Raw genomic sequence first — 15,221 nt, 5'->3', positions numbered from 1 at the left:
ATAAGAAATTTTTTTTTTTTAATAGTCTTATGAACGTGGACTTGGCGCGATTTTTTTTTTACAGTGAAACTGTTTTTGTTCAGATAGTTTCTATTCACGACAGTACCCTCATATGGAGCGTCTATATCGCGGTTTCTAGCTTACTGCCGTTGTACCCCAAATCCGGCGTCTATACAACGGCTTCTAAGTGCGCCCAGGAAGCAGAGGAGGATACCATGAATCTTTAGGCTACACTGCAATAATATTTTCCACAAACACCCACAATATTTAATTTTCCATCTTACGCCTATTGCACCCCCACCTGGGCGTCTATGCAAAGGACTCTAAGTGTGTCCAGGAAACAGAGGAGGATACCATGAATCCTTAGGCAACACTACAATACTTAATACTAACCCACCCACGCTATTAATTAATTTCCAAACACACTAAATATTTCCCTGGATTTTACAGATTAAAATTTATATATTTATTTCCCAAAATTACTATTCCATTCATCCCAACTTAATTATAAATCCTAATTCCAAATTTCAAATTAAAATCATTAACTAATTTATTGCCGTGGTCTTAATAATACAGCAATAAATATTTAATTACAAGAGGTCTTCGTATCTTGAATTAATAGATTAAAATCTATTGACAGAATAGATTATCTTAATAATCTGCCAACAACGTGTTGTTACTTCCGAGTGTTTACAAATTTATTTTTCCTGAATTTACTTAATTTATTTTATAAATTGTTTCGTTAAATTATTTTACTTTGTCTAATTTATTTCACCAGAATTTTATAAATCCATTTTACTAAATTATTTTAATTCATTTATTTTATTTTACTATAATTTATTAAATATTTTATTAGGTCGTTCTTTATTTAGTCCGAATTATTTTCCCAGAGTTTATGAATTATTTTATTTAATTAAGAACTTAATTTTTATTAACTAAGAATTCATCAATTGATTTTGTTTGATTTATTTTGACTAAACTATTTTACTTGTCCTTGAATAACCGAGTTTTATTTTACCTAAATTATTTCCTTTTACTTTCTATTGTGTTCGTTTGTAAAACTTAGCATTTATTTTATTTTATTTGAGGATTATATTCTGCCTAGAAACACAGTAAGATTTTAGTCTCGACCTTAAGTGTCCTCTACTCAGCGCTTCGCGCGGGACATGATGGCTGACGCTCTCGCTCGGTCTTGCGTCTCTGTCGCAAGTTTTTGGTGTAATTTTTTCTCTGACGAATTTTTACAAGTTTCATTTTCTACTTTTAATTAAATAATTTACATTAACAATTTTAGTGATTTTGACTGATTCTAATTTTATTACAAACAAATTTTATTTTGAGCAATTAAATTTTTAATATAATTTATTTTACTGATTTAAATTAATTTAACTTCAAAAGATTTTACTAAAACTTCTCTAAAACATTTTACTGATTTTACTTTATGCAATTAATTAAATAAATTCACTTAAACTCAACTACCAAAGACGATTTGTTTTACATGGCACCGAAGTCATAAATTGACCAACCGAAATTATTCCTAGTAAAGTCAATCCAAACTCTGCCTACGTAGTAAATTAATGAACCGAAATAATTCCTGGTTTCATTAATTAAATATTTAGTACTTTTATTTCTGACTTGTTCTTAAATTTCATTCTTAATTTTATTCTGATATTTTCTCGATTGTTCTTAAATTTATTCCGAATATTATTTTAAATACATTCTTAATCATTTTCTGATAAATAACTTCTATATAATATTATTTTCAGTAAATTCTAATAAATAAATTTCATCTATTATTTTAAGTAAATTATACGACTAAATTCTTAAAGACATTCTAAAGAATATCCTAGGTAATATTCTTAATAATATTTTAAGTACATTCTAGTGACTAAATTCTTGAACTAATGATTGTGACCGAACGCAAAATGGCGATGACTTTCAGCCGACTTGAGTATCTGACTGACGCCGCACCACCGAGAGACTATATAGACATAATATTTGTACCTAGAGTTATTATAATTTTAATGGTGCACTCCCTCGTCGAGCTGCAAACTCCTCGTCTCGATACTGGTACAAAAATCTCTTCGGTGAGTAGTTACTTGATCTGGCGGCAAAGACTTGGTCACCGCGTCACGTCACGTACTCCCCAGCAAATATTTTACCTGTAACTGCAAATCGGCATTAGTACTTTTTACAAATTAAATTAACTAATGCAAGCTGACAGAAAGGCCTAGCAAGCAATAATTAATAAAATTTTCATCGTTTCGTTCCACAAGAGTCGAGCGAAGTAAAATAATTACCTGGGATAGCTGTTTATTACTTTTGCGTGTCTACTTGGCTTGACTGTTTGGTCACAATGAATCTTCCGAATTTTGTCGGTGCGTTTCTTTCTTTCTCTGCTCTCCCCACTCTCACTACGACGACACCTCCACCTTGGGGACTCACTTACAAGTCTCAAACTATGACTACGAGGGCTTCAGATCACAGCGCTCTGTGATCCGTCGATAACTTAATGAGTGCGGATAAACGGGCTTTTAACGGGTAACGATCACTCCGTTACAAAGTATGTTGAAAACTAGGAAAATGGTTGACCATAAAGGCTATCCCTGTGACTTTCCGCTGACTCTACATCTAAGCGCTCAACATTTTACTTATTTTGTTTTTGAACTATTCAAGCTTACAAATATTATTTTTGGTTTATTTTGAGCTCAAAGAGATTACTGTTCTATACATTTCAGCTCTTCGAGCTGATAGAAGTTTCATATAACACTATTTTTTGAATTTTTGAATCTAAGGGCAATGAAATTCTTTGGAACGTCGTTTATTTCGATCGAATCGAATACGCCATTCAAAAGTTACGAGAGATTCAAATACACACATACACACACACACACACACACACACACACACACACACACACACACACACACACATACACACACACACACACACAGACACGGTGACATCACCGCAGGAATAGTCAGGAAAGCTTTCTAGGACCTTGAAACGTCGAGATCTAATGAAAATTCGATTTTCGAAAAACGAGCTAAAGCTTATAACTTTCCGATTTTTGAAAATTTATAATTTTCGAAGGGGAAAGTTAAAAATTCTGAGAGACGATAGTGTCTCGCGCCCAGTACATGCCCAACATATCGTGTGAGATAACGTATCTCTATTCTCTAATTATATGTCATCCGGAGACATGATAGTGTCTCGCGCCAAGTACACGTCCAACATATGGCGTGAGACAACGTATCTCTATTCTCTAATTATATGTCAACATAACCTCCTTACATATTAAGCTCTTTATTTTTTTATTATTACTCAGACACTAATACTTTACACCATTGTTAATAAGTTTCTTTTTACCAATTATACATATATTACAAAAAATTATTGAATCTTAGAAATTATTTCATATCACGAGTTTGAAAATTTTTGCTTGCGCCTGTTTTCGATTCTACGAGAGATTTTACAAATTTAGGGCGAATTTTCTTATTTCGAAGTTGGCGCTACTTAACCCTGTTATTCTACCAACTAAGTAGCTAGTATACTAAAGACTGAACTTAGCACCCATACGAAGTTGGTCTTCAGTTGAGAATTTCAATATACAACAGTAGGTGGAGCTACAAAACCATTACCAGTGTATTTTAGAACTCACATTGGTCAGTCACGCACGTCATTTAAAGTAAAAATATTGTAATAATTTCTTTTGTAATTAAATTATTACAAAAAGTCATGAATAATGAATTAGCTGAATAACTCAAAAAGTATATATTTGAAATTTAAAAATGGTGATAAAATATTTGATTATGTCACTTAATATATTTTTTACAAAAAAAGAGATATCCCACAAAAAATAGTTTCATTGTAAACTGTCGTTCTAAGTAGACGTTCAACTATTGTTACAAATCTTAATAATTCAATTTTTACAAAAAACTATTAAATCGAAAAAAAAAACAAGTTCAAAAAATTTTTAAGATTAAAAAAAAGGTAAAGACAGTAAATATTAAGGAAAACAGTGTAGATTACGGTTGACCCTAAAGGCCATCTCTGCAACTTCCCGCTCATTCCATATCTAAGCGCTTGAAATTGTACTATGACGTTTTTGAGCTCTTCAAGCTCAAAGAATTGGCTGTTCTATGCTTTTGAGCTCTTCGAGCTCACAAGTCTGATAGAAGTTTCATAACATACTATTTTTTGAATTTTCAAATCGCAATTTCTGAATGAATAAACCGATTTTCACGCGGTTGGCAGCAATCCACGCAGTTTTTTAAATTCTATAATATACTCTTAAACACAAACTGACCAAACCTAAAATCTTAGAGAAATTTGTAACGGGTTTTTATACCACTTAATTGGCCCCTTAAATTAAATTAAATACAATAATAAACTTAATAAAATTGAAAGCTAATATTAATAAACAAAAGGGTGCCACCAGGATTTTTAATCTTAGAGCTGAGCTTATCTTACAGGGAGAGAGAGTGGAGGAAGGTGCTATAAAATAAATAAATTTTTATTTAACAATGGATCCAAAAATTTATTAACAAAGACAATTTAACAACTTTAATCACACACTCACTCACACTATAATTAAATTATTATTTAGCGACGCGGAGGAATAACTGCGAGACAAACGATATTTACAACAAAACCTTTTCCAAACGACGGTACGATGACTAGCTGGGATGTTCTAACGGACGGTCTCCCACAACCTGATTAACCTAGTTGGGCTTTTTCTAACGAACGGTCTCCCACACCTGCCCAAAACTATTGGGCTTTTTCGAACGAACGGTCTCCCACACCTGAGTAAAACTAAACTTAAAATTACTAGTCCACCGGACGACTGAACACAACTAACTCCACACACTTTTAACTTGAATTTAAGTCCACAGGACTAACAATACCTATAACACTATTAACGCTCTCTATCACACATGACCCGTACGCACACATACACTAATTTACTTTACTTTTAATTTTTGACTTATAAAAGTTATTACAAAAATTTAATATCAGAAAATTATTACATTAAATTTTTACTTAATTATTTCAGTCGTTAGCTAGCAATTAAATTATAAAATATTTTCACGACTAATAATTTAATTCCAAAAAAATTCGAACTAAAATCGGGCGCATGGATTTATTCAAAATCGATCACGAATTTAATACTCAACATTGAATTAAATTCTTAAGAACATTCGACGTAAATTTCTCATGAAATACTCCCGGACTTAATATCCACTCTGGTAAATAAATTCTAAAGAATTTTATCAATGATGAAATTAAATTATTAAAAATAAATTCCAGAACTTAAGTTCAATATATAAAAATAACCACGTGGAATTTTCCGATTAAATAAATAATTAATAAACAATTTATCTCAATATAAAATAAATTAACGAAAATTATCCACGGGTAAATCAATCTTAAATGCGCCAAAATCTCAGTAAATCAATTCTCAATAAATAATATAATGTTAAATAATCATTTTCTTGTAATAAATAATATTAAAAATAATAATTTAATTGTTCATAGTAATGTATCGCGTAAAATAATCAGCAAAGAATTTGGGCGCTCAAAATGGACGCCAAAATTCGTTAGTGCGTAGTAAAGTTTGACCTTGAGTACGTATTAACTGCGTTGTACTATCCAACCGACGCTTGACTGGTCCGTGAGAAGACAATGGAATTTTCTCGAAGAATTTATTATTCGGTTTTTATTTTACGAAATTAATAAATAAAATATTTGCAACTAAAACCGATTTTTAGATATTCAAAATTATTGTTAATTAATCGAGTAAATTAATTTTTATCAATTAAATTCTCACGACAATTTACACCACAAGGTCTTTGAGCAGTCCTCGGGTAAAAATCCCTTTGAGGGACGCTCGACACCAACTAACGAATATAAATCAATTGCGATTAATTATTGAATTATTATTAATTAAATTGATAATAACTAATCAGAGGAGAAGTAAACCGAGTATAAACCCCGCGGTTCACTCCTAGCCCACAGAGTAATATATTCAATACCTTGTTGAATATACGACGATTTAACTCACTACTGGAGATTGAAGTCATAGATGTTGTTGGCTTCTTACGTCTGGTAACTACTCCGGGGATCGATCCCTCTTGATTTCTGTGGCACACTGTCTGGCGGTTACACTACTTCTCCCTCTGCAAGGCATGGCTCACCTATATAATAACCCCCAAACTACCCCCTCATACTCTCTCTTTAGGCCCGAAGATCGAAACGCGCCAGTGCTGCGTCGAATAGTTATCGATCTCTGGCGACTTATCGATTCAGGGTAATTTTACCCTGTTACAAATTTGAAAAATTAACTTTTTTCCGAATTTTTTCGATAACGATAACTCACGAAACAATTAACCAATTTTTTCACGTTTTTGGCGGCAATCGACGTGGTTTTTTGGGCTCTAATAATTATTTTGTTTTATCAAGAACGATCCAAAAAGAAATGTCGGAGTTATGTAAAAAAATTAGGAAAACGGTTGACCCTGAAGGCCATCCCTTCAACTTCCCGCTAATTCCATACTTAAGCGCTTAAAATTGCACTAATGACGTTTTTGAGCTCTTCGAGCTCAAAAATACAATTTATGGGTTATTTTGAGCTCTCCGAGCTCAAAAAAATTGCTTTCCTTTGCTTCAAAGCTCTTCGAGCTCAAAAGTCTGATAGAGATTTGATAAGACACTATTTTTTGAATTTTTAAACCGCAATAACTTTTGAATGAATAAACCGATTTTTACGTGGTTAGAAGCATTCGACGCAGTTTTTTAAGCCTCACAAAGAATCTCAAATTTTAAATTGATCGAGCTAGGAATTTTGGAGTTATTCCGAAATAACACTTTTTTTCGGTTTTCTTTCGTTCACGATATCTCTCGAACGAATCAACTGATTTTGACCGGACTGGTGGCGATCGACGTGGTTTTTTGAGGTTAAGAGCTGATTAGTTTTTGGAATTGAACCTTTAAGCCATTTAAAAGTTATCCAAAAAAAACCACATTTGAAAAAAATTTTTTTTTCAGTTTTTTTAAGATTTCTCAAAATCTATTGATCTGAATCGGTCCAAATAGTTTTTGAAATCTAAGTTTGGTCAAGCCCTTTCGAATGGCACCAACCGCGATGAAATCGGTCAAGCCGTTCAAAAGTTATAAGCGGTTCACATACTTTCATACACACACACACACACACACACACACACACACACACACACACACACACACACACACACACACACACATACAGACACCGTGACAACCTCGCGGGGATAGTCAGGAAGCTTCCTGTGACCTTCAAACGTCGAGATCTGATGAAAACTCGGTTTTTGTAAAACGGGGTGAAAACAATAACTTCCCGATTTTTGAAAATCTTCGATTTTCTTAGCGGGAAGTTAAAAATTAGGAAAACGGTTGACTCTGAAGGCCATCCCTGCAACTTCCCGCTAATTCCATACTTAGGCGCTTAAAATTGCACCAATGGCGTTTTTGAGCTCTTCGAGCTCAAAAATACAATTTACGGGTTATTTTGAGCTCTCCAAGCTCAAAGAGATTGTTTTCCTATGCTTTTGAGCTCGAAGAGTCTGATAGGGATTTGATGACACTATTTTTTGAATTTTTAAACCACAATAACTTTTGAATGAATAAACCGATTTTCACGCGGTTGGCAGCATTTGACGCAGTTTTTCAAGCCTCACAAAGAATCTTAAATTTTGAATTGATCGCGTTAGGAATTTTGGAGTTATTCCGAAATAACACTTTTTTCGGTTTTCTTTCGTTCACGATATCTCTCGAACGAATCAACCGATTTTGACCGGACTGGTGGCGATCGACGTGGTTTTTTAAGGTTAAGAGCTGATTAGTTTTTGAAATCGAACTATTAAGCCGTTTAAAAATTATTTCAAAAAAACCACATTTGAAAAAAATTTTTTTTTCAGTTTTTTTAAGATTTCTCAAAATCTATTGATCTGAATCGGTCCAAATAGTTTTCAGAATCTAAGTTTGGTCAAGCCCTTTTGAATGGCACCAACCGCGATGAAATCGGTCAAGCCGTTCAAAAGTTATAAGCGGTTCACATACTTTCACACACACACACACACACACACACACACACACACACACACACACACACACACACACACACACACACACATACAGACGCCGTGACAACCTCGCGGGGATAGTCAGGGAAGCTTTCTGTGACCTTCAAACGTCAAGATCTGATGAAAACTCGGTTTTTGCAAAACGGGGTGAAAACAATAACTTCCCGATTTTTGACAATCTTCGATTTTCGTAGCGGGAAGTTAAAAATACTTAAAAGATATTTTTAAGACCGACAGATTGTATATGAGTTAAAGTTTTTAGTCTATTCTAGGTCTAGTGACTAGTGGTTCTAATTCACGTCCAAAGATGGATAGTTCATCATCCCTTTTGTTCGAGAGCTATATTCTCTCTTTCCATTAGTTCAATGGAAATCCATCGAAAAATACTAGTAAAGCTGGAAGCTTGTGGTATCTGTTCGAGTTATAAGGATGTTAATTAAGTGAAAAGACAGTGAAATAAATTTAAATGAGAGCAAACACAGACTTTAAAAAATAAATGGGGGTGGTTACCAAGTCAGGAATCGAACCTGGATCTCCTTGATAACATGTCAGAAGCTCTACCAATTAAGCTGCCGGGCCCCTCCACCATCACCTTTTTCAGTCTATTCTTATACTCTCGATACTAATGGGAAGAGTGAATATAGCTCTCCAACATAAGGGATAATGAACTATCCATCTTTGGACTTGAATTAGAACCACTAGTCACTAGACCTAGAGTAGGCTAAAAACTTTAACTCAAAAAAACACTTTTTTCGAAATTTTTCGTTTTCGATAACTTTTGAACGGATCAACCGATTTCGACGGGACTGATGGCAATCGACGTGGTTTTTCAAGCTCAAGAGCGGATTAGTTTTTAGAATTGATCGGTGGAGCCGTTTGAAAGTTAGTAAAAAAAAAAACGATTTTTTGAAAATCTTATTTTCGAGATTTCTCAAAATCCAGGGAACCGAATCGAATCAAATTTCCACGAAATTTAATGGCAATGATACTCTTCAGATCACCACCTATTTCGATCCGATCGGTCACGCCGTTCAAAAGTTATAAGAGGTTTACAAACATACATACACATACACACACACACACACACACACACACACACACACACACACACACACACACACACACACACACACACACACACACACACAGTCACACGGACACGATCGCGGGAACAGTCAGGAAAGCTTCCAGTGACCTTAAAACGTTGAGATCTGATGAAAACTCGATTTTCACAAAACGGGGTGAATCCAATAACTTCCCAAATTTTAAAAAATTTTCAATTTTTTTAGCGGGAAGTTAAGAATTAAATGTACTTGGTGTGCATTATAATTCATATTACTCGTATCAATTTGTATGACTGTGAATAATGGAAGTATTCGAATGATGTACACCATGTACATTAAATTTTTTAACTTCCTGCTAAGATTGGGAACTGACGGTTTGAGGCACGCAGTCTGGTGGCAAAAAGACAAACTATTAATAGCATACAACGGTCGAGTGAATACACAGTAAATGCATACTGTTTATAATTGCAATAAATTTTAAATAATAAATTAACGATAAATAAAAATAAAAATGGAATTTTTACAGAACGGGTTAAATCAAAATGTAGAGTATGTTGTGCAGTTAAAAATTGTAAAATAAAGCGAGTAAAAATTTAAATGTGGTTTTCCATAAATTTCCAAAGGCTGGTGAACCTACAGTGTTATTAGAAAATTATTTCGGTAATTTAGAAAAAATTTATAAGTTTAAAGCGTGGAAGAAGTTATTAAATATAAATGAAGTGACTCCTCAAATGAAAATTTGCTCTCTACATTTAAAAAAAACCGATTATATATTACCAGGTACGTTTTCAAAGTTTAACCTACAAATTCAAAACTGAAAGTATAATTTTTTGCTCTTTTTAAATAATTAAATGTCATTAAGAATAGTTATTTATTATTCTTAATTTTTCAGATTATAATTCAGGAAAAAAATTAAAAAAAAAAAAACTGCAGTCCCTTCATGCAATTAACCTAAGTTATTTGGAGCGAAAAATACTGATCTACAAGAACCCCGGCTTAAAAGACGACTAGAACGACACACGAGGATAGAATCAACCAAAAAACAAAATCAACTCGATGTATCTAACATGGAAATTGACGACGAAAAAAACCAGGAGGACGATGACATTAACAATGGTGATGATACCTCAGCAATGCATTGTGACGTACAACCTGTAGCATCAAGTTTTGGAGGAAAAGAAATTGGTATTCAAGTGGAGACTGCGTTTTATACCACAACATTCATGGATTTTGTTGAGCACGGAAAATGATTTTTCAACAGCAACAGGAATACAATCTTATAAAATATTAAATAAAATTGTTGACCTGGTAGAGGTTGTGTATGGACATAATTTATTAAACTCTAAGATGACTCTGAGAGAACGAATTATAATGACATATGTAAAATTGAAGCAAAATTTGTCATGGGTGTTTTTAGCTTTAATTTTCAAAAAATGCAGTGCTGTGCAATGTTGACGTATATTCGAGACAACATTGACAATGTTTATTCAAGTGCTTACAAGTTGCAATTAGATGGCCATCACGCGAAGAAATTTCTCGTAATTTACTGGAATATTTTAAAGATTTTGAAGATGTCAGAGTCGTTATAGATTGCACAGAAATTTTTATTCAGGCTCCAAGTAAACTGTGCTGCCAGGAATTAACTTATTCAAATTATAAAACTTCGACGACATGCAAAATTTTGACTGGAGTCACTCCTGGAGGAATAATATCCTATTTTACAAAACCTTATGGGGGTAGACACCTTGACACTGCATTATTCGAGCAAAGTGATCTAATGACATTATTAGAACCTGGTGATGCTGTTATGACTGACGGAGGATTTTTAATTGAATAAATCTGCGCTCGGAATAATTGGAAACTTATAAGACCACCGTTCATGAAAGATAAAAAACAATTGAGCAAAGATGAAGCTATATTAACATGAAAAATAGCTAAAGCTCGAGTTTACGTTGAGAGATCTAACCAGCAAATAAAAGCATTTGCAATTTTAGGTGAAACTATGTCAGTAAAACTCGTATACAAGAATTCCATAAAATTTTTACTGTTGTTTGTGCCACTGTAAATTTGAGCTGACCTATATTTAAAGACAATAAATTCATGAAAAATTAAAAATGTAGGATTTTTACAAAACTGAATCATGTAATCAATTGTACATATGTTTTTAATAACTATTTTTCATCAATACAAATTTTTTTATAACAATAATTATTGAATAATTATAATTTATATTTTGTCTAAATAATTTTTATTTTATCTATCCTTTTATCAATATTTCTATTAATCTTTGTCTTTCCAGTCTCCAAAAACTTGGGTTAGTTATAAAAAAATAGAATTTAATTCTATTTTGCAACTACTTTTGTCTGCAGCTTTTATCACATTCAATGTAATTGCCGCGTATTATCGTATCATTATATTCTTCATTATCTTATTATTATAATTATTCTTTGGTTTCTACATCTTTATTTTTAAGTAAACACGCTTCATGTGTTTTGTCGAAAACCATCCACTTAGGATAGTTTCCGTAATTGTTTTAAAAATTATGATTAATTCGGGATTAGGATATTAAATAAAATATACGTCGATTTGTTGGGGAATAAAATGTAGATTTATTTATCCCCAGAGGAGGAAAACTCAGTTGGGCTGAGAAAAAACCTCCTCGAATGAAAAAATGTACAAGTAAGAACGCAAAGCGTGTAGTGCGAATGAAAAAATATGTGTAAATTGCCGTCACAAACAACACAAACGAGGTGAGCTCAACCGCTTTAGAAAAGCAAATGGTATTAATTCAGAATTAATGAATTTACGCTAGCTTTTAAGCTAACTAGAGTCAATTAATAGTGAAATACTAATTAATTGACGAAAAATGTCAGTGCAGAAGCTGATTGATTGATTAGAATTATTAGTGTAGGAACTAATTATATAATTCGATATCAGAATCGAATAGTTGATAAAATTTGATTTGATAGAATGATGATTAAATATTTAGCAATGAATTTAATATAATTTATTACAAATATTGCATGTTAACTATGGATTGACTAAAGCCGCGTGGCTGATGCAATCCTTTGTTGAAATGGCGCGTAATGACCGCGTGGCGTCACTTATTAATTTTAATTAATTTAATTCACTGAACAGTTACTAATGATTTTTAATGATTTGAGAATTTAATTGGTAATTGAAGTTAATGAAATTAATAGTATTTAATGAATATTTTAAGTGTTCAAGTAAATGCGTAGTATGAGTGATAAATCAGAAATCGATTCACAGAGTAGTCGTACTAGTACAAGCGTCCAAGCACAACTGCTTGCCGCCGACCACGTGAGCCGGCTTCTCTCCCGCTTACCAAGGCGCGCATGAGCGACAGCCATGGTGTGACAAGATTTTTCACAAGTTGGAGCGATCAAGCCCGAAGGCGCAACTCCTCTTATAAATTTTTATTAAATGTCTTTTCTATCGGTTAAACATCATGCAATAAATGTTTAAAAAACGCAAATTTTAAAGCCTTCACATAATTTTTATGTAATTTTCATTTAAATCGACATTAATTATAAAAACATTTTTATCAAATGACGAGTAAAAAACGAAAAATGTTTTTTTAACGTTTAGCACAGCCATGCCTAGTTGAATTTGCCCATAAAGTTTATGTTTTTCTTTTAAAACAACATTTTCTCCTTCCTGGTTCAGACTTTTCTTTACTTCAGATTGCACAATTTCAATAATACCTTTAGATTTTCCTTTGAAAGGACACTTAATTTCAAGTAAAGCACTAGGAACACCATCTGTCAAAATAATGCCATCAGACGAATAAGCCAGCCAAGGATTTTGTTTTGAAATTACGAGGCCTGTTTCTACGACTGTTTTTTTTTAAACTTTTTCAATAAATAGAGAGCGAGCTTCAGCCTCTGTTTTTTTGCCATACTCAATGTATTCACTCGTGAAACTACTTGGATCAAATAACTCCTTAGCTTGCTTTTTCCAATCAGATTTTTTATTTTTAGTGTGTGTGTAGAGCTTATAGCAAACCAAACCTGTAATTCGAAATCTACGAGCTTTATGCCAATCAGCATAATTTAAATTCGTATTAGCACAAATAGCCTCGAAATCTTCATAATAATCCTTCATCGTATTTTTACAGCACTCTTGTGCGTAGTTTACTTTAGTATTTTTAATATCTTTCATGAGTTCAGTTCTTTGATTAAGGAAAATTGCAGATATTATTGCTTTCTTTTCATCACTAATACTTGGAGTGTTATTTTTGCGTACAACTATTGATTTATGCCTGCCTAATCTACACAAAAGAAAGAAAAAAAAAAGTATTTTGAATAATATTTCAAATTCAGTAATTTCATAGCTCTGAAAACATTATAATTTTCGAAATACTTACAAGTGTTTTGTAAAAGCCGATTCTGAAAGTCCTTGTTTTATTTTTTCAAACATTAGAGCATATTGCTCAGACGTTGGATTTTGTAATAAATATTTAGGACCTTCATTTGATTTCTTAGAAGAAATAGACTCTTTCAAAACAGTAATTTTATCATCAGCTATTATCGAATTTGAGTCTGAATCATCTTTTGATGATACATCATCAGCAAGTGTATTACTCGATGAACTTTTATTCAAATTCTGAAAGAATTTGTCTACTTTTGATTTAGAACAACACGGATGATCAGTGATTGGAGCAGGATCATAGTTTTTCAAGGCATTGGTGTGTGCCGTTCTCCAGGAACACTTCAAATCCGTGTATGAGAATATGTCCAAGTCATCTCCTTTACTAAAATAAAAATTAAAAATAAAAATTTTATTAATTTAAATTAATTTAAAAACTAAATTTTAAATTTAAATTAATATAAAAACTAAATTTAAAATTAAAAATAAAAATTTTTAATTTATGACATGCATGTTATGTATCAAAGTTTACAACTATTAGAGGTAAGAAATCTTTAACTTACCGATAACTATAAAATAATGTTGCCACTGCGTGTTTACACATTTCTCCTAATCCTGCCTTACAAGAGCAAGCAATTGCAATTATTTTCCCGGCTTTACTAATTTTTGCATTTATTTCGTGCGGCTTTTCTTTCATGTGTGACGTTTATATACAAAGCGCGGTAACTACAGTCACATTATTATCACATTTTTCAGTATTAATTCCACATTTAAATAAATGCCCAGCAGATAAAATTCGTTGCGGATCATGAATATTTTTTTTTGATTCGGGTTATTACCCATCCATAACAATATATCTGTGATATATAATAACATTTTTGGGACAGCCTACTATCACATGGGTTAAAAATTAAAAAGTGTTAGCTACTTTCCGACTTGTTTTTTAAGCCACACCTCCATGTCAGTTCCCAATAATCGAAGATTTTCAAAATTCGGGAAGTTATTGATTTCACCCCGTTTTGCGAAAATTGAGTGTTCATCAGATCTCGACGTTTTGAGGTCACAGGAAGCTTTCCTGAGTATTCCCGCGATGGTGTCCGTGCGGCGCCATCGGTAAAGTCATTTAAAATTTATTCCAAAAAAGCACATTCAGAAAAAATTTTTTTTTTGTCCGGATCGTTCCAAAGTATATTCAAAATCTAAGTTCAGTCAAGCCCTTTCAGATAACTTAACTGCGATTAAATCGGTCCAAGCCGTTCTAGGTTATGAAGAGGCTTGCATCCACACACACACACACACACACACACACACACACACACACACACACACACACACACACACACACACACACACACACACACACACACACACACACACATACACACACACACACACACACACATACACAATAACACACATCCAGTTGGCAGACACACCATCGCGGAAATAGTCAGGGAAGCTTCTCCTAGGGGACCTCGAAACGTCGAGATCCGACGAAAACTTAAAGACAAATTTGGGAACTTGGGAAATAAAGGATAAAGGGGGACCCTTACACTCAGTAGGAATTTTTCGGTAACCGAAAAAATAAATTTCAGAGCAGCCCAGACCTGGACTCCGAACCCGGATCATTTTGTTTACGCGCCAAAGG

General features: G+C 33.1%; 1 protein-coding gene across 1 annotated transcript; it reads right to left on the bottom strand.

The window, feature by feature from the left end:
* Nucleotides 1-13,051: 13,051 nt before the first annotated feature.
* Nucleotides 13,052-14,375, bottom strand: LOC123259037. The gene is made up of 3 exons (XM_044719299.1): nt 14,137-14,375; nt 13,572-13,958; nt 13,052-13,475 (listed from the first exon to the last, which is right to left on the bottom strand). Exons 1-3 carry the CDS (start codon nt 14,268-14,270, stop codon nt 13,052-13,054), a joined length of 945 nt encoding a protein of 314 aa, XP_044575234.1. The 5' UTR covers nt 14,271-14,375.
* Nucleotides 14,376-15,221: the final 846 nt, after the last annotated feature.

The sequence above is a fragment of the Cotesia glomerata genome, linkage group LG2 (genome assembly GCF_020080835.1).
Source record: "Cotesia glomerata isolate CgM1 linkage group LG2, MPM_Cglom_v2.3, whole genome shotgun sequence".
In the NCBI taxonomy this organism is placed as follows: Eukaryota; Metazoa; Arthropoda; class Insecta; order Hymenoptera; family Braconidae; genus Cotesia; species Cotesia glomerata.
The sequence above is the reverse complement of the archived record's forward strand: the minus strand, read 5'-3'. Positions and strand labels throughout refer to the sequence as shown.